Below are 21,960 nucleotides of genomic sequence, written 5' to 3'. Positions count from 1 at the left end.
AAGTGGCCAAGTAGATTGGATTATAAATAAGCAAACAAATGTTAAAAATACTAAAACAGACAAGAGTGAATATAAATGAAAATCAAATTAGAGTAGAGGATGATATGGAAGCAGTAAATCTTTACACAAGTATTTAAAATTTAAAACATGTACCTTCTTTAGGCAATGCATTTTTGCGAATGGTTTTGGTAAGCCTAACTTTATTTGATAAGCAATTGAAGCTAATATTTCGATTGATTTTAACAGTTTAGCAAAATGGTGTTCTCGCTACATACACATATTTGTAACAACAGCTAAAATTAAAATTAGAACACCAATTAATACTAATTACTAAATAATTATTTTACGGGTAGAGTGGCCGATAACTTTAGTTTTTATCTTGATTGCTTTAAAAGATCTGTAAATATCTGTGTATGTGTGTAAGATAATATTAATACTTTATAACATTATCGTTTAATCTGTTATTTATTTAGCATATTCATTATATATAAAAAATATATTTTATAATATTTCACAATATTATGAATAATTTTTCATCAATAGTTCTGTTTGTAGTAGATATCATATAGTTGTTGATAACAGTAGATACATATTTTTAGATAAGCCAGATAATTTTTTTCTACTTACATAGCAGACGATAAGATTTTTCTCATTGATATGTGGCTAATTTAAAATATCTGATACTACGGTAGATGTGCCTAAAAGTGTACAATTAACTTTAAGAAGTATTTTAAAAGAGTTAAGAATGGTCGAGACATTTACCAAAGATGAACTATATTCTTGGATCCAGCGTTCTATCGGTACAGGAAACTTTACTTTTACCGTTGAAAATACGACCCAAAAAGGAGAGGGTTACATAGGGGAATTATTTTTTGTTAAAATTGATTTACAAGAGCCAATAAATGGAAAAGATGTTCTTTATCTGGTCGTTAAAACGAACAAGAAGAATCCTGGATCAGAAAAAGCTATTTCTATAGTGCAGGATCTTTGCAAGAGAGAAGTGTTTTTCTACAGCACTATTCTTAAAGAATACCAGGATTTGCAGAATAACAAAAAGCTTCCTGTTCATTTTGACATAGTACCTAAGTGTTATAAAGCATTTTCAGGGATCGACAATGAAGTTATTATTTTAGAAAATTTAAAGAAAGAGGGCTACATGCTACATCCAAGAGAACAGCCCATGAATATTGCACATCTGGAAATGGGCTTAAAATCTTACGCAAAGTTGCATGCCATGTCTTTCGCTCTGAAAGATCAAAAGAAGGAAATTTTTGAAAATATATCCAACACCTGTACTTCGTTAATAAAAGAGATATTTTCAAACTTTAAAACAATATTTGACACAAAGACGCATATGTTAGTAGAAACTCTAAAAGAAGCTGGTAGATCTGATTTATCGATCGTGTATGAAAAGTATATAAACGATAAAAGTATTTATACCCGATTTATGGAAGTGAGTGATACTATTTCCCAATATCAGGCACTAATCCATACTGACTGCCATACTGCGAATATGATGTTTCAATATAAGGTATGTGATATATAATTTTCTGATTTTGTACACAATTTTGCCATTATATCGTTTGTTACTAAAATACAAGACTATTTAATGCTGTACTGGCGGCGTCCCATAACGGAACGCCGGTAGTGGCGCCAAGTCAGACAGAGCTACAATTCAATAATTTATTAATTAGACAATCAAAACAATACTGATCTATTATCTAGGTCTACTTCTTTATAAATATAATTTAAACAATAAATGTAATTTGGGCCCAATAAATAATACAACAATTCAAAATAGTTATTAAAGTAGTAGTTAGTGTTTTCTTGGAATCCAAATATACTTGAATAAGCAGGTCGATGTTTGGTGTTTATACAGTTGAGTCCATGGTTCTTTACCCGCCCGTCATCATTTAAATCCCTGATCAGTATGTGACGCTTGTACGCACTGCTAAAAAATCTGGAGAACCGTACAACGTTGGTGAAATTTGTCATCGAGACATTTTTGATCTGAAGCAATTAGCAGATGATATTATGATTTTAAACTCTTTTCCCAATAATACTAATGGCGAACACGTAAAAATTTCTGATATAAAACATTTAGAAATCACAAAAGATTTCCTGGAATATTGTTTTATAAAACCTTTTACCAGCAAGAACATTATGATAATGTGTTGATATTGAATCAAAGCAAAAAAATATCAACCAAAATTGAAAAAGGTTTACAAAAATAAAGCAGGGATATTAGAAAAAAAGAAGAAAGGGCTGATGTCATTATTTAAAAAAAATTGTAGGTGGTATTTGCCATTTTATAAGTCTTTGTAGATTAACTACTATTTACCTGTTATATTCAAGTATTTTCTTTTTATCAGGTGTTAGACATAAAATGTTTATTTTTTTTGTATGTTTAATAATATTTTTTTATACTAGTAAGATAATTTACATATTATTATAAATAAAATTTCATTTCTCAAGTTAATATTTTCATTAATTTTTAAAAAAGTGACCAACATTTTGAAATAAAAGTGAAGTCAGATATTCTATTTTTTTGGTTTTACTTCTTACATAATTAGAAACATTCACTTATCCATATTCTTCGTTTTTTATTTGAAAATTTTAGCAATTACCGTTTAAAACTGACAGCTTAAATTCAGAACCTCCTGAGGGTAGAAAATAGGCACAGCCAGTCCCTTCTATTGATTTAGATGCGTCCGTGTATATAACTATGGCATCACTATAAACAGATCTCAGAATATTGTTGCCCAATTTGTTGTTGTCACTATATGTGGGTATTATAACTTCTGTTTTATGGAAGAAAGCAACGAATTCTAGATCTCATAGCACCTAAACAGACCCTTAAGGCATAATTTTAAAAAATGTCAATTTTTCTTAGAAGATTTCTAGACGCGGAACCTTAAAGAGTAGCACCATAATCTATAATGGATCGTATATAATCGCTGGAAAACAATAAGGATATTTCAACATCGCAACCCCACCACACTTTAGTTATCATTCTAAGAAAATTACTACCTTTGTTGCATCTATCCAGCATAAGTATATTGTATGTGTTGTTTCCAAGTCAATTTTTTATCCAGTATAAGGCACAGGTATTTGACATGGTTTTTAAATGTAAAAGATTAATTATCAAGAAGTATATTTTGATTTAGAGAAAGGTTGTGTCTTGTAAAGACAGATACTGCTGATTTGGCAATTGATAAATTTAAGCCGTTCTCTAAGTACCATGGGAAAAGAAAACTCGATACTCTGCTTAGGTTTTGCATACCGTTTTCATATTTCTTACTTTCTGTATAGACACAAAAGTCATCTGCATATTGTATTATTTTAAATGGGATGTTGTTTATTTGCATATTATGTATGTCAGAGGTGTACATATTAAATAAAATTGGCGATAATACCGAGCCTTTTGATATGCCGTGATAGTTGTATCGAGGTCCTATTAGTTTGTTATTATGGTCTCTGACGTAGATTACCCTGTCTGTATAGAAACCGATAATTGTGTTAACGAAAGCAATTGGCAAATGAAAGAAACTTACCATTTTGAATTTCAAGATTGACAAACAAACTGATTCATATGCTCCTTCAATATCCAAGAATAGGGCTATTAAATAGTTATTCCTAGTTAAGTTATTCTGTACATCTACAACAAGTGTTGTTAAAGAGTCTAGAGTTCCCAAACCTCTTTTGTAGCCAAACTGGTTTACTGGTAGTAAATTCTCTTTTTGTATCCACCAATCTAATCTAAATTTTATAAGCCTTTCTAGGGTTTTGAATACGCAAGAGAGTAAGGATGTTGGTGTATATGAACTCACAATATTTGGATTCTTTCCGGGTTTAAGGATAGGAACGACTAAGATATTTTTGAAGGAATCGATAACTATGTTATTTTGGATGATATCATTGAAGATATGTAACAGATGGTTTTTTGCAACCTCTGGTAGGTTGATTAACATGGGGTATTTTATATGATCGATTCCAGGAGAAGTATTATTGTGGTTTTTAAGGGCGAAGTCTAATTCAGTTTTAGTAAAAGGTTTTAACAGAAAGTGATTATTTGAATGATGACTTTGTATAGGCTGTGTAGGCGAATGTTGAACCCATCGAGGAGATACTCTATTAAAAATATCGTCTAATAAAGTATCATTGAAGGGTTTTGTACTATTATGTGATTTTCGGTTCATTTTGTTAGCTTGTGACCATATTTCCTTAGAAGAAGTATTTTTGCTTAAATTAGAACACTATTTGATCCAACTAGCTTTGGCTTTTTGTTTGGCGTTTTGTTTTATTTCAGCTGCTTTTTGGTATGAGCAGTAATTTTCTGACATTTTAGATAATTATCAAGGCTTGGTGAATGTTTATAAACTGCTAATGCTTCTTTTCTGTTATTAATTATCAGATCACATTCTGGGTCCCACCATGGCGGAAGGGAACGATTTTTGAATTTAAAAATTTTGTATTGGGGAATAGATTTAATAGCAGCATCATTAATGCAATCTATTAGAAAGTTATAATTTTCATAAGTATTAAGGGAGCTACTTTTATTGGAAAACATGTTTTCAATTAAGGATGTATACAGGGACCAATTTCCCTTTTTGATATTCCATTTGCTTTTTGGATAAATTGTTTCCTGCGATATGTTGGTTATTGAAAAATTCATAGTTGTAGCAAAATTATTGGAGCCTAAGGTGTCAGATAAAACTGACCAGGTAATTTTACTAGCTATATTAGCTGTGCAGAGGGAAATGTCAATCATCGATTCTTGCATACCATTTCTAGGAAGATAGGTAGGTTTTCCATTATTCAAAATTACAAGATCTAGATCCTCAACACTACTAACAATTTGGTGACCAACTGCATCATTTTATAATGAGCCCCACAGTGAGTTATGAGCATTCATATCTCCTCCAATTATAAAAGGTGATTTGACTTGTGAGAAGATATTTATCCAATCGTTTTTGGAAGTACGAATTTTAGGTGGTCTATATATAGATATAAAACTTATTCTGTTGTATTAATTTTAACGATAACACCGCAGACTAAAATTTCATCGTTAAAATTGTTTTTAATATTTATTTGACAAAATGGTATGGTTGTTTTAATTAAGATTGCAATACCTGCGTATCCGTCGTACCTATCTTGGCGAATTACATTTAAATCAGATTGAGATTTAATTCTTTGTATCTTTTTTATCACTGATTGCGTTAGTGTTTCTTTTAATTTTCACTGACTCGTACATCTTTTTGTTTTTGTTATGCTCGGTTTTTAAAATTTTGATGCTTTCGAAGTCCCATTTATGCTTCCTCTCATTCTCATTCTTTGTGAGTGCAGTGATTTTGTTATTTTCATGTCTTTGGAAACGAATTTTGGATTAAAGCAGTTGACTGGTTTGCCTAATTTAGACACCTTTACAGTTAGTACATGGTATCTCGTAAACAACATGTGATTCACATCACAAAAAACTCTTAAAGTTATAACATATCTCTACTTTACCTCTTTCGAAAACATCAAACATATGCCCATGTAAATATAATTATATATTAATGACAGTAAGTAATGAGATATAAGATGTGAATTTTTACTCTCTGCCAATTGATTAATGTTAGTATCTCGCTTTATGTTTGGTTAGGTTAGGTTGGTAAGATTTTATACATTTTTTAATAACTTTTTGTTCTCAATCTTGTACATTTTAGAATCTTGACAAAGGCAAGGATGACCTGCTAAAACGGTCATTTAAATGGAATATTAAAATCTAGTTCCAAAATTAATATTACTTATTAAATTCTCCGTAAAATGTTGGAGAATAAAAGAAAAGATATCAGTTACTTTATTCTTTTATTGAAGACGTCTCGTGTATTAATTCATACACATTATCAGTTCATCTACAAATTATTTTAATAAGCAAGCATTTATAGATACTAAAAATTTGCACATGGTTTATCTTACAAAAGATATACAGCATAATAAGATGGACGTGAAGAGAAATAGCTTAATGTATGAACCATACCGATTGAAAAATGCAAAACGTTTAGTTTAAGTTATCGAAAAAAGTCAGTTTTGTGAAGGTTAAAAAAACGTTCAAAGAACAGAATTGTAAAAAAATTTGATGAAGGTAACATAAAAAAAATTTTAAAAGATGGAAGACAAACAAAGTTCTAAATTAGCACTGATAATATTAATTATAAGAGACATTACTATGGTTTATATTTAACTTTAGGTAATATTATTTAACCGGCTTATTATAAGCAGTAAATGACACAGTAATGTTATCGACGGTACACCATGCGAAGACTTTAAGGCTACAATAATGAAGAGATCCAAAAAGTCATAAAGTACTTGTTTGAAAGTGTATTAAACGACTTCAGAGTGAACTCATAAGAATACGAGTATACCTGAAAAGCAACAATGATGTTTGATACAACATAAAAGCTAACAAAGCTGTAATTCTAAAAAGTTTTGCATACCAGGGTGTTGCCAAAGTTAGTGTAAGTTAACATCAACGAAGTGAACAAGGTTTAATAACACCTCTGTCATTAATGTGGATCTCAACTTTGCATTAACCTGTGAGGATATAACTGGTGCTTGCATAGAGCACTAATGATTCAGATGAATAAATCATATTAATAATCTATGGTTCACTAGATTCGACAAATTAACTACGTAAATGGAATTAAAAATATATATATTTTATAATATTTAATATTTAAGTAATTATGTATTTATTATGTTTATTAATTTATTTAATTATTTATTGTCCCCTCTAAAACAAATTAATTTTGTTTACTACATGACCTATGCTAAATGTAACTCGTGTTACATGGGTCAGACTGGACTTTTACTTAAGGGTGGATTAACCACAACCGCCGTGATATTAATTTATCTAAGCTCACTTGTGCTCTGGCACAACATGCTATCGCTAACGTCAATTATGAAAAGGTTAAAATTTTTTGCAATTAAAACTAAAAGACAGTTTTTAGAAATGTGTTACATACTTAACATTCGAATAATTTACATAAACACTTACACTTAAACATTTAATAATTTATATACCTCATAAATTATTTACCTTGTTGATGATTTAAATAAATAATTACTGCATTTACTGCTTATTTCAATAATTTGTAAAAGAACTGATGATGTGCATGAATTAATATACAAAACGTCTTCAATAAACGGATGAAGCAGCTAATCTCCTTACTTTTATTCTCCAACATTTGACCGAGAACCCTCCACTATCATAATGAACTACATTTATTCTGGAATTCAAAAGTCGTACTCCTTTTCCTAATATATATATATATATATATATATATATATATATATATATATATATATATATATATATATATATATATATTGTTATGATTCATTTTATCTGCCAAAGATAAAATTAAAATTACTAAATAGACCATCTAAATAAATTTTCAAGATATCCTGGAGAGTTGTTATGCTATGTAAAAATATAAATACATAAAAATACAAAATAATATTGGTTTGCTCTTAATATTTCAAAGTACAAAATATTATAAGTCAAATAATTCACCTAATAAACTATAAAAGATATTTCGAAGAAATGAAAATCTTTGGATTACCTGTAGTAAACAAAATTTAAAGATATGCATAAATTATTTTCTTTGTAAAATATATTCGAGTGACGGAGCTTAAGTGCAATAAACAATACGACCGGCTTTTCCAAATGGACTTGTACAGTGAATAAGACAATAGGGTAGAATTTAGAAATTATATTTCTCCGTTAGTTCTTAAGAATTTGTAGAAACGATTAGCATGTCAATAGTTTTTAGAAAAGTTATAATTGTAGTTAAGGTTGTTGTTTGTTATCTAAATGGTAGATGGGGATAAATATGACGAACTTTGATTGGCAAAGAGTGGAAAAAGTGGGAGATTTATGTAGGAAGGAGAGTTTAGCTAGATTTTAGAGGGAAAAAAGATAATCAGTTGTTTTCCAAGGGTGGAAAGAAGAGGCTAGCGTCTTTTGAACGATACGTGCATCTGAAGGAGATCATTGAAGACGGGAGGCTCGCAATAATTTGTTGTAAAATTGCTGATTACCTAGGGAACTGCGAAGAATAGATTGTGTAGGCTACAAGGAACAAGGATTGGGACAACTCATCTTCAGAGAGATAGTTTTTTTTATTACCATTCGTCAGTTGTTTTTATTAACAAAGTTTTTTTTCTTTTAATTGCTTCAGAAAAGGTAGAAATATTTATCAGGAGATATAGAACAACAATTTTGATTTGAAATCTTAATTTATATAGTATAAAACATTAATTTTTGAATGTTCACGTACGTAGAACAAAATTTTGATAATCATTGTATGAGATAATTTTTGTTTAAGATATTTGAGTGTGAATTTTATTTCAATATATAATTTTGTATCATATATGTTTATTATTTCGGTATTCCCATGGACCTTACCTATCATATGTAAAGCATAGATATTGAAGAACGAATATAACCCTGAGATAAGAGAATTAAATAGTGTGATAAAATCATAATTGCATCATTTAAATAAGTTTAATTAATTAATTAATTAGCTAATTAATTGCTTGGCGCACCTCTGACTTTTAATATCACATTAATATATAAGATGGAAGGCAACAATATATACGTATTTCTGACTATTGGTCGTCTTTAGTACGGTGCAGCCAAGTTAGAAAAGGAGCATTAACTTGGAAAAGGATCCCTACAGGAGCACTGCGACCAATATGTGGCAATAAATAAATAAATGACCCAAATCTACTCGAAGTTTTTTAAGTCGGGAAGGATAATTACCACTAGTATTGGCATTGAATCCATATTGTTATGTTAATAATACTAATACGTCGCTAAATATTTCTGAAAAGAACTGTTTTTTATATAAATGCAAATAAAAAATCTAAAAATTATAGGAATAACGTAGAAAGTACAAAAAATCGTCGATATTAATTTTGAATTTTAAAATTTCATAAATGTCATTAGTGTCAAAATGTCATAATTTAGTGGAGTAAACTTGCCTGCGGTTGGACCAATTACAAACAAGCATTACGGCGCTGTAAATTTAAATTACTTCTCCTGGTTAAAAAACAAACCGTAGTTATTGTTATATGTAATACAAAATGATATGTATAAATACCTCGAAATAAAGCAAGCGTGGAAGATTGACCATAAGCAAACGAAAATTAAGATAACTACTGAGTTTATACGAAGGGTAAAAGAGCTGCTTCGCTTACACCTTAACGGTAAAAATTCGTTTAAGGCACTAAACGCCGATACTTGTTTCGTGATTAGCCACTCATTTGATATTGTAAAGTTGACAAAATAGATATAAAAAATCTTTAGCGAAAAGTACGAGCACACCTCACAAAGGCACAAAAACACCATCCTCGAAATGCAGTAGAAAGAACGACATTACTGCTGCATTTGGGAGGACGAGGACTTATGGACACAAGTGAGCAGTTAGAAGAATATATTACTAATTTAAGAACTTATTTTAAGATGCAGATTGAGATATCTACTCTACATCGCGCGATTTATGCAGTAGATGACACAATACCAATCAAATTGAGGGAACCAGAAATGCGCATAAACCATCTAAGGAAGAAAAAATGCGCACCTAGATAAGTAAAGCTCACCACATGCAACATTCCAATAAAGTCAGTTAATACTATGTCGACAATATAGCGTCGAACTATTGGCTGACCTCAGAAAAGCTGTTCCCTGAAATAGAAGGTTCATTACTTGCCATTCACGATTGAGTAATATCAACACAAAATTACCTTAGATATATCATCAAAGATCCTAAAGTCCAAAATGACAAATACCGATATGGATGTCCAGCCCAAGAAACCATCCAACATTATACTGGGGGCTATCAGGCATTTGCTGCAACTGTATACAAGGAACGGCATGATTCATTAGGAAAAATTCTTCATCAAGAAGTAGCTATCAAACTGGAACTTCTCCAAGTAAACCATCTTACATATTATTTTAATACGTTTCACATAGTATGCTTGAAAATATCAACTTTAAGCTATATTGGGACCGCATTATGTTCACAGTCAAAACAATAGTACACAATAGACCAGATCTTGTACTAGTTATTAAAAAGTAGTAAGACGATACCGATTATTCTTTTTACTGCTAAAGTAATTCTGAAGAACCTCCTAGCAAATATTAAAAAGCTAGGTCTAAATCAACATCTCTATAAGACCATGCAAAAAGCTGTACTCGTCGCGACGTCCAGATGTGTACGAAAATTTTTGGGAGATACTCCAGCATACCAAGTCACCTAGGGCTCGATAACATGAAAAGAGCCCCACCAGAGCTTAATCCTTTTAATACCGTTGGTATCTGAGATAAGTGACTTTTACCCTAGCCGTATGGCTAAACCTGGATAATGCTTATATAGCAGTAAAAAGAATTATCTCAATGCGTTATGAGTTTGATGCTGGTTATATCTCTTTTGGAGCATAACCCATGCGTTCAGGCTATTTGAACAAAGCCACTATATATAACCTCAGCTCTTGTTGGAAGAACCGAGTTATAAAATTTTTTGCCTATTCCTTCTGTTGTATACAACCCTTATCTTTAAGAATTTGTGGACTTTGTCAAAAAAGGCAATATTTTTTAATTAGAGTGTAACTGCTGATGGTTTCTTATAGCCAACACATACACAAATACAAACATATACATCTAAAATAAGTTCACATTAGATAATGATCGTCCCCACCTTGTTAATTTGAGAGTTTAAAAACGATTAGAAATTAAAAAATTTTGTAGTTCTTATTCCTCATTATCATTTTGTTTTTTTTTTGACATTATGCCAAGACTGTCAAGTCTCTTCTATCATGTGTCATGTATTTTATTGTTTTTGAGAGATAACCTAGAATGTATGTCCTATTCCTGTTCGTCCGCCATTTTTTATTTGAAATTTTAAGATAATATAAAACATTCTCGTGTAATATGTCTAACTTTTCCTCTAGAATCTCTCCTCCATACTTTATTAATTTGTTTGTAAATTTGATGATTTGTATGAGACTTCCTTAGTTTTTGTAGGAGTTGTTTTGTAAGACCTTAATTTTGATATTTTTGATATAACTTTCAATAACTTATATTTTCTGATTTCCCAATAAATGTCCAAGGTATCTAGTTTTCTTAATTATATGAAAAATATTAGTTATTTGTTGGTACTTTAGGATAGATGATATCGATCCTATTACTATAAGGATCGATATTATCCAAATCTAAAAGATATGGTTGTTAGTTGCTTATTAATTAATATGTAGTGAGAAAGGCAATCAGCCGAAACAGCTGTAGTGTTAAGAGTTTAAAATAAATTTTATGGAAGTTTTGAAAACAAAGTTTTCAGTGTTTTATTGTTACATAAAACGAATTTCCATCAGGTAACAGTCGAATCCATCAATTATTAATTAATACTTTTTTTTTAGGGTGACGATAAAACAGTTCCACTGCGCATGGCTTTGATAGATTTCCAAGCAGTTTGTCTTCATTCACCAGTTATCGACATTTCTCTTTTTCTACACATCAATATACCACCAACTGAAGTTCCAAAACTTAAAGATTTTGTAGAATATTACTATACTGAGTTTTGCTCATATCTAAAACAATTAGGTAGTGACGCTGACAAAGTATTTCCGCGAAGCATTTTCGAAGAACATTTAAAAATATACATGCCCTATGGCAGTTTTGTGACACAAGCCTTCTTAGAAATGGCATATATTAATAATGATGACGCACCAGCTCTTTTTGATGAAGAAACCAACGAGTTCTTTGAAGGTTTTAATAATGACCTGAAACTAAAATCACGGGACAAATATTTGCAACGTCTGGTAGCATTAGTGGACAGCTTTTTCAACGGTCTATTTGTGTAAATTCAAAACTATAATGGACTTTTTGGTAGTATTAATGATCGACTATGAAAGTACAGATATTTGTAACAATAGTTTTGAATAAAGTAATTTTTCAATAGAACAGTTTTTTGTAATTCTAATAAAAATACTCATGGACAAAAATATCGAATATTTTGTAATTTTATAATTTTTCTTTATTTGAAAATAAATTCTGGTCAATAAAGTCGTTTATTTTAAAAAAGATTTTATTTTAACAATGTTTAATGATCAATTTTAAGTTTTTATGCGAAGTAAATTGAAAAAAAATGCTTAATGTTAAATTAAAAAGTTTTTTTTACTCTCAACTTAAATGCTAATTTGAATTGCTTAAACAAGTCTTTTTAATTACAACATGTGCATGAACGGTAACGAGTATTGCCAACTCTAGCTCTCAATATTGCTTGCATCTTTCTCGGTATGCTTGCAAAGTAAATTTTGGACACTTTTGGGAAATTGCATTCCATTCATACGGTGCAGCAAGTCGAACCTGCTCTATCGTATTTGTAAAGGGATTTCTTTGTCATATGCGGCGTTTTAGCTGATTCTACATGTGATCTATTGTATTTAAATCCGGCTAAATGGTGGCTAATCCAATCTTCGAATTTCAATCTCATGATAATTACTCACTATGGCAGCGGTATGGGGTCGAGCATTATCGTGCATTAACATAAATCGGTCATATCCAACGTAACCAACATATGGCAAAATATGATCTTGCAGGATATTTTGAACGTAAGTGTCACCAGTCATCCGTCCAATCAGATCGACAAGTGCGGTGCGTCCCCCCTAACTAATACCTGCCCAAAGCATTATGCCACCACCTCCAAAACTAACGGTCTATGCAAGATTGCAGGTAGCGAATCGTTATCCAACTCTTCTGTGGACGTGGTTTCGACCATCTGGCTTATATAATGGGATTCTGGTTTCATCAGTAAAAAAGAAAAATTTTCAAGTTGTCGATAATCCACTGAATATCTGTTACAGACTATAAAAGAGAATTAAAAAATTCCAAAATATTCAATAGTTTTGTCCGTGAGTTTATTTGATTTGTAATTGTAAACCAATCAAATTAGTAAAATTTTAAATAAAGTAATGTGCCAAAATTAAACTTAATGTAAATTTGCCATATGTTATTTTTGGTGAACAATCTAATAAACTTCTTTGTTTTTTTCTTCTTTACCTAACTACCTGGATAATAGACAATTTTCTATAGGACTGTTCAACTTCTGTATTTGTTCACTTTTTCCAATCATTTTCTTGTACTAACCATTTCAAAGGTTCTTTGAAACAAACTGACGCCCCTCCCTGAAATTCAACGTAATATCGTCTTGTATTTTGTTCATATTCCAAGTTTCCCTGCCACTATTTGACATTATGTCTTTAAAAATTATTTTCTTGCCGCTGTTTTTTTTTAGTACTTTACGGTCGGCTGAGTATTGTGTTATCGTAGATTATTCCTTTTGTTTTTTGATTTCATTGTTTTGCTTTTGCTCTGAATTGTGTGGCAAAAAAACATATTTATATGCCGCATCCTAAACGTACATATATATATTACAAGACAGAAGACTACAGAGTACACACATCTCTGTGTCTCACATCGCATCTTAAAAAAAACGAAAATGAAAACCACAATAAATGTTCTGATACTCAAAAACCTAAAACACAACACAATAAAATATCTGCTACGATATGTGACCACACACAGATCTAAAGTTACAAGACAGGAAAATCATTAAAACAATACTACTCTTTACAGTAAAAAAAATTGGTAATAAAATCAGAGGGAAACGATATTATTAAACGACAACATAAAATATGTCGCACCCATAAAAAAAAGATGATATAAACTAATTAACTGCATCTAACATAAGCTACAATATTATTAATTTTCTGACGAATAAAAAAAAAGAAGACGAAACATAAATCACAAAAAAATATAAAGTACTGCACATAAGAAAAGTAAAGCATAACAAATTAAATAATTACAATGTCTTCCTAATTTCATACAAAAAAACTTTAATTCGTAATTACTTCTTCCTTTACTAGATACATAATAATACACATATATCCATTTCTCATAAGGAAAAGTAATAAAATTCTCAAATAAAGTCGTAAGAATTATTATCACAATAAATCTTACAAAAAGCATAACTAAAATCTATCTCAAGACAACAGATACTAAATATTAAACAAAATTTTGGAAAGGTTTCCTAGACTTCACAAGAGACATAAAAATGAATGTGTAAGGAATTACATTTAATATTTAAAGACAAGACAAAAAAAAAAAAATAAAAAAGACAAAAGAATGAAAAGTTATAAATTAAATAAAATTATATAAAATTAAATTATATTCAATAAAATTAAATAAAACTTAATAAATTTAACAATATTAAATCAAGGTAAATAGATATAAATAAAAATAAATCAAGCTATACAGAATTCCGTAAAACTAAATAACAATTAAGTAAAAGCTGTAGCTGTAAAAAGGCTGCTACGTCGTTTCTGCTTTATTTTACATGTGAAATCCCATAAAAAAATGCTGATTCATGTTCATTCTGCTTTTTTTTATCGATTTGTGGTAGGGGTAGAATAGTTCGGCGGATGGTGACGTATGATACACCATTGGAAAGAAGGGGGGGTGGCGAATATGTTGGGATAGAAAAAACAATCATTGCGGCATTGCCAAAAAAACATTACATCATATATCCGTTGTTATTAGTCCCATTGGAGCTTGTGGTGCGTTATAGAAAAGGTAAGGATACATCGAATATATCAAGATAGAAAACAAACAAGACGACTACCAAAAGAGCACTACACATGTGTTTTCATTATTAATGAATGTATAGGTACATACGAGATGTCATAGGGCACTATGGATAAAAATAATTTAAAAAATGGACAAATTTTGATTTATTGACTTAACGAAGGCCTCTGGTTAAGTACAAAATAAACAACTGAACGAATCTTAACATGCGATATAGCAAATGAAAAGGGAGAATATAACGAATATATTAAAAGTAACAAAACACAAAAAAGGCGACTACCAAAAGGACACTACAAAACATTTTCGTTATTAATAAACAAAGGGCTGTTTATAAAAGTTGATTATAAAAAAGACACGTTTTGATTTATACACCAGAAGTCCTCTGGTAGCACAATATAAACAGATGATAGAATTCTAACATGCGATATAGCAAATGAATGAAAAAGATATAAAGAATCTATTAAGATATAAAAAACAAACAAGGCCACTACCAAAAGGGAACTACACAGTACCTTCATTATTGTTGAACGTATAGCAACATACGAGACATACGAAGGCGCTATGAATATAAATAGATTTACTGTAACACAAATTGTGATTGATTGACTTAAAGAAAGTCTCAGGCTGATAACAACTGATCAGATTCTTACATTCCACATAGCAAATGAAGGGGTAGGGTATAACTAATATATTTAGATAGAAAAAATAAACAAGGCGACTAATAAAATTGCACTACACAGTATCTTCATTATTAATTAACGTATAAAGACAGACGAGATATAATAAGACACTATAGATAAAAATAGATTTACTATAAGACTTTTGATTTACTGACTTAAAGAAAGTGTCTGGCTGAGTATAAAATAAACAACTCATCGAATCCTCACATGTGACATAGCAAATGAAAGGAGAGGATATACCGAATATATTAAAATAAAATAACGAACAAGGCGACTACCAAAAGGGTACTACACAGTATATTAAATTATTATTAATGAACGTATAGCGACATACAAGATCTCATAGGGTACTATAGATAAAAATTGATTAAGTATAAAATAAATTTTGATTTATTGACTCTGGTTGAGTACAAAATAAACTTCTGATATCACATTTTTCATAACTATTCTTTGTTGTAACATTTTTAAATCCAAATTTACCAATAACAAGAACATGATATGATAATATGTTCTACCAATCTGATTCAGTATAATATTTTATGGTTGATCTTGCGGAGACACCCAAGTATAGTATCTTGGTAGTAGTTTGAAGAACGTATTTAATATTGCAAATTCTTGTTTCTCTACAAATAGTTTTATTCTTTGTCCCCTTTTATTTCTCTACACCAATCACCAATAAATTCACCGCATTTTTCTTTAGCAATGTTTTCGTTCAGGCCACCCATAATAATAGTTATATCTTCTTTTTTAATTTGTTTAAGTAAATTTATCAACAACTCATAGAATTACCTACCTCGTAAAATCTACCTCTTCTTCTGGTTTATCGCTGGTTGGGGCATACACTTGTAAAACATTTAGTTTGACTGGAAGAGTATTCAGTTGGATTATTATTAATCTTTCAGAAACAGGTATAACATTTGTAACATATTGACGTAATTGAGTAGATACGATTTCTCCAACCCCATACATATGTTGACTGTTATCATTTCCTGAGTGGTATACAATATGGTTGTCAACAATACCAGTACCACTGCCCTTGGCCATCTCATTTCACTTATGCCCATTATACCTACTTCAAGTCTGGTTATTTCTTGAATGGTATTATGAAATTTTCATAATCTATATATATAAAAAAAAGTCGTGTTAGTTACACCACTTATAACTCAAGAACAGCAGAACAGATTTGGCTGAAAATTGGTAGGGAGGTAGCTTAGAGCTAGGAGACGGACATAGGATACTTTTTATCCCGTTCGACATCGTTCCCGTGTGACTTGACATGAAACGTCAGTCACTATAAAACGTGGTATAACAAAAAAGAATCAGACTTGGAATAACAAAACGCAAATGACAGCTATGTAATTGACGTAAAATGACAACTATGTAATGACGTATGGATGACAATTTGATATTTGTAAGAAATCAATATTAAAACTATTTCTATTAAATAAATAATTAACAAGTGGATTGAAGTGAAGTGAAGTTTAATTAATAATGCCGCGACCAAGACGATCGAGTCTTTCCCGACAACGCCGTAATGCAAGAAGAATACAAAATACTGCAAATGAAAGGACTGAAGAAGAACAGGAAATTGCACGTGAACAGGGCCGCGATAGTATGGCTCGACTACGTGCTTCTCAATCACGAGAGCAAAGTGAAGTAGCCCGTGAAACAGCTCGGTTGGCAATGCAGAATCGTCGAGCGAACGACAGAAGGCAACAAATAGATAATTTGCAACGCAGAACAAGATATTTAGCTGATTTGAATCGAGCAGCGTTTCGATACGATTGCAGCAATGATTACAGCTTGCATCCTAGCGTTTGCATTGGGCAAATGGACGTTGTTTGTGAGTATTGTGGTGCATTAAAGTTTTCCGGAGAAACGCCTGGATTATGCTGCCTTAATGGTAAAGTGAAATTGCCAGTGTTGACTTCGCCACATGAGCCATTGTATTCATTGCTTTGTGGCGAAACACAAGAATCACGCCACTTTCTTGCAAATACTCGAAAATACAATAGTTGTTTCCAAATGACGTCATTTGGGGCCGACATTATCGAAGAAGGAGAATTTAATCCGACATTTAAGGTATTTATTTTTGTACTTACGTAGAATGTAGTTAAAGAATAACTTACTTTATCTATTGGTATGTATTATATTTGCTAATACTGAACTCTACTCTCCCACAGAAAAAGTATTTATAACCCAGTTAATACTGTCTGGTTTTTATTTTGTAGATACAAGGACAGATTCACCATCGAATTGGATCATTACTACCTTTCAAAGATACACAGAATAAATTTTTACAAATATATTTCATGGGCAACATAGAAGAACAACTTGATCGACGCCTAGGGATCAATGCAGGAATGAAGCGAGCAATTATTCAAGACTTGCAGTGTCTGCTTCATGAACATCATGCGTTGGTCAGGTTGTTTAAGAGTACTTTAGAGCGCATGCCAAATGATGACTATAAAGTTGTCATCAAAGCAGATAAACGACCATCTGGAACACACGAACGCACATTTAATGCTCCAACAGTAGACAAAGTTGCCATCCTGATTGTTGGTGAACAATTGGAAAAACGCGATATTGTGCTTACACGTCGCGATACTGGGCAACTGCAACAAATATCTGAAACTCATCGATATCACGCATTGCAATACCCACTGATGTTTTGGCAAGGAGAAGATGGATATTATTTTAATATTAAAATGATAAATCCATTGAATGATAAAGTATCAGTATCTTAATAATGGTTAATGTCTGTATTATTTGTCTTTGAAATGGTTAATTATTAAATTTTTAATTTCAGGTGAAGAAACTACACTAAGAAAGTTAGCTCAATGAATTATTATGCATATCGTTTGATGATTCGTCAAAATGCTGACAACTATTTGCTGCGGTTTCGTCGATTGTTTCAGCAGTATTGCGTTGACATGTATGTAAAAATAGAAACGGAACGATTAACATTTATTAGGTTAAACCAAGCCAAACTGCGTTCTGAGGAGTACATCCATTTACGTGATGCAGTTAGTACTGAAGGAAATGCAGCTAATATTGGTCGATTAACTATTCTGCCGCGACGTACATTGGTAGCCCACGTCATAGGCAAGAATATGCACAAGATGCAATGACATATGTTCGTCATTACGGCCGGCCAGATCTCTTTATTACTTTTACCTGTAATCCAAAATGGATAGAAATTACTCAATTGTTGCTTCCCGGACAAACATCAAATGATAGACACGACATCACAGCACGTATATTCAGGCAAAAAATTCGGTCCCTGATGAACTTTATTGTTAAACAACTGTAAACAACTCGTCTTTGGAGATACTCGATGCTGGATGTATTCAATCGAATGGCAAAAGCGAGGCCTGCCGCACGCACACATTCTTATTTGGTTAGTGGAAAGAATTCAGCCTGACCAAATAGATGATATCATATGTGCCGAGATTCCTGATCATGAAGTCGATCCAGACCTACATGATGTTGTTACTACTAATATGATTCATGGACCGTGTGGTACCATCAATCCCCAATCACGTTGCATGGTCGATGGAAAGTGCTCTAAACGATATCCACGGAAATTAACGGCGGAGACTGTCACTGGCAACGATGGGTATCCGCTGTATCGGCGTCGATATCGACAACGAAAGTGAAAAGAATGGATTTCGTTGTCGACAACAGTTGGATTGTTAAATATTCGCCACTTATTTCTAAACGTTCAAGACACATTGCAACGTTGAATACTGCAATTCAGTTAAGTCCATAAAATATATTTGCAAATATGTCACGAAAGGCAGTGATATGACGGTTTTTGGATTGCAATCCCCAAACACCAACGATGAAATTTCACGCTATCAAGTTGGTCGTTATGTGAACTGTAATGAAGCGATTTGGCGTATATTCGCATTTCCAATTCACGAACGTCATCCTACTGTTATGCATTTGGCGGTGCATCTGGAGAATGGTCAACGAGTATATTTCACGGCTTCGAATGCTACGTAACGTGCTGAAACACCTCCAGCAACTACATTGACCAGTTTTTTTGCAATCTGCCAAAGCGATCAGTTTGCACGAACTTTGCTTTACATGGAGATGCCACGTTATTATACTTGGAATGCTTCATCCAAGAATTTTCAAAGACGGAAGCAAGGTGATGCGGTTCCTGGGTATCCAGATGTGCGTTCTACTGATGCTCTTGGTCGTATGTATACAGTTCATCCAAAGCATGATGAATGTTTCTATTTGCGGTTGTTGCTGGTAAATGTGCGTGGGTCAACTTCATTTGAGATACTACGAACTGTTAATGGTGTAATATTCCCAACATATCGTGCTGCATATGAAGAATTGAACTTATTAGAAAACGATAATCATGGGGATACGACAATCGCTGAAGCCATTATCTCTGCATCTCCAAGTCAGATACGCACATTATTCGCAATCATAATTTCGACATGTTTTCCATCAAACCCATGTAACCTGTGGCACAAATACAAGGATAGTATGTCAGAAGATATTTTACATCAAAGTTGTGTCAGTTCCAGAAATCACGATATTGAGATGAATGAGGAGATACATAATCGTGCTTTAATCTTGATCGAAGATATGTGTTACCTCATGTGCGGTAATTTATTAATCAGGTTAGGAATGCCAGCGCCAAATCGTGAAATGAATGACGCATTTAATCGAGAATTGGAACGGGAACGTGAATATGATCACCAGGAATTAGATTTAGTAGTTCAAAGGAATGTACCCCTGTTGAATTACCAACAAAAGGAAGTTTATGATACTTTAATGAAGGCAATCGCTGATGAAAATGGTGGTTTATATTTCCTAGATGCCCCTGGTGGAACTGGCAAGACATTCCTTATGTCATTAGTTTTAGCAACTGTTTGGGCGAGATCCAACATAGCGGTTGCAGTTGCTTCTTCTGGAATAGCAGCCACATTGTTAGAAGGATGCCGTACGGCTCATTTAGCATTCAAATTACCGTTAAATCTTCAAACTATTGAAGAACCAACGTGTAATATTGCAAAACACTCAGCAAAGTTTTAGCGGCATCGAAAATCATCATCTGGGACGAATGCACAATGGCGCATAAACGTGCGTTAGAAGCACTTAACCGAACATTAAAATATTTACGCAATGACTCGAGATGTTTTGGAGGAGCAATGATTTTACTGTCTGGCGATTTCCGCCAAATACTGCCAGTAATTCCAAGATCTACGGCTGCCGATGAAATAAACGCTTGCCTCAAATCGTCAAATCTATGGCGCTATGTAAAGAAACTGCAGCTGACAACAAACATGAGAGTTACATTGCTTAATGATACATGTGCTGAAGATTTCTCGGAGCAATTGCTGACTATCGGTAATGGTCAAGTACCTGTCGATGAATCGAGCGGATTAATATCATTTCCAAATAATTTCTGTAATTTTGTCTCATCAAAAGACGAACTTATCAACAATGTATTTCCAAATATTATTTCTAACTATAAAAATAATGAATGGTTGAGTGAGCGAGCAATTTTAGCGGCTAAGAATAAAGATGTAGATGACCTGAACTGTATAATTCAAAATAAGATCATTGGAACAATGCATTCATTCAAATCTATTGACTGCGTCACAAATGAAGATGAAGCCACCAACTATCCAATTGAATTTTTAAACTCTTTGGACGTGCCTGGCTTACCACCGCACAATTTACGCCTAAAGGTTGGCTCCGTAGTAATTATGCTTCGAAACATAAACCAACCAAAACTGTGCAACGGTACGCGTTTGGTGGTTAGTAAATTGATGAACAATGTAATTTACGCTACGATAATGATAGGAAAATTCAAAGGTGAGGAAGTTCTCATTCCGAGGATCCCGATGATCCCAACCGATATGCCGTTTGAATTTAAAAGACTTCAATTTCCGATACGTCTTGCATTTGCCATGACCATCAACAAATCACAAGGCCAATCCTTAAAAGTTTGTGGTTTAAATCTAGAACATTCATGTTTTTCCCATGGTCAATTATACGTGGCATGTTCACGGGTCGGAAGACCATCTGTGTTGTTTGTTTTTGCGCCTGATAATAAAACAAAAAATGTCGTGTATCACAAGGTACTTAAGTGAAGAGCAACCTATGTACTAAAATACAGAAATAATAATGAATGATTAATGTAGTTATTTAATTTTTTTTTGTATTTTTTCCAATAAAAAAAACACAATCTGCTTATTTATTGCCATTAAGGCGGAGCAAAGTTCGCCGGGTCAGCTAGTATTCATAATAAATTTCACTTCATAGTAAAGTTTTCTAGCCTGATACATTGATATCATATTCCAGGTACATATTTTAATAATCAACGCTGAAGTTTTTAGCATTGATCTCAACCCAGTAAATCTCCACGAGTATTTTAAAACAAGCGTTTTTGCAAATTTTTTTATTAAGGCTAACTTAATGCGAGAATAAACTTTCGATTTATATAATATTTAAACAAAATGTCTTCCCGTTTCTTGTATAAATTTTTAAATCATAATCGGGTTTATAAACCACAAAATTATTTTCAGAGTTAAAATTGAAATTAATACTATTTCATAGATA

The 21,960-nt window shown here is 32.1% G+C and overlaps 2 protein-coding genes across 2 annotated transcripts; both read left to right on the top strand.

Moving 5' to 3' along the window:
• Positions 1-642: 642 nt before the first annotated feature.
• LOC140447787 (uncharacterized) lies at positions 643-12,007 on the top strand. Its single transcript, XM_072540644.1, has 2 exons — positions 643-1,531; positions 11,464-12,007. Exons 1-2 carry the CDS (start codon positions 746-748, stop codon positions 11,905-11,907), a joined length of 1,230 nt encoding a protein of 409 aa, XP_072396745.1. The 5' UTR covers positions 643-745; the 3' UTR covers positions 11,908-12,007.
• An 8,455-nt stretch (positions 12,008-20,462) lies between these two features.
• LOC140449019 (ATP-dependent DNA helicase pif1-like) lies at positions 20,463-21,491 on the top strand. Its single transcript, XM_072542161.1, has one exon. It carries the CDS (start codon positions 20,463-20,465, stop codon positions 21,489-21,491), a length of 1,029 nt encoding a protein of 342 aa, XP_072398262.1.
• The last annotated feature ends 469 nt before the right edge of the window (positions 21,492-21,960 follow it).

Source organism: Diabrotica undecimpunctata, chromosome 8, assembly GCF_040954645.1.
Source record: "Diabrotica undecimpunctata isolate CICGRU chromosome 8, icDiaUnde3, whole genome shotgun sequence".
In the NCBI taxonomy this organism is placed as follows: domain Eukaryota; kingdom Metazoa; phylum Arthropoda; class Insecta; order Coleoptera; family Chrysomelidae; genus Diabrotica; species Diabrotica undecimpunctata.
Note: the sequence above shows the minus strand (reverse complement) of the source record. Positions and strands in the feature narration are given on the sequence as shown.

Excerpts from the sequence above, each read along its gene's own strand:
- LOC140449019 (XM_072542161.1), top strand. The coding sequence starts at position 20,463 with ATGGCGCATAAACGTGCGTTAGAAGCACTTAACCGAACATTAAAATAT.
- LOC140447787 (XM_072540644.1), top strand. The coding sequence starts at position 746 with ATGGTCGAGACATTTACCAAAGATGAACTATATTCTTGGATCCAGCGT. Across the intron at positions 1,532-11,463 it reads ATATGATGTTTCAATATAAG|GGTGACGATAAAACAGTTCC; the intron begins GTATGTGATATA and ends CTTTTTTTTTAG.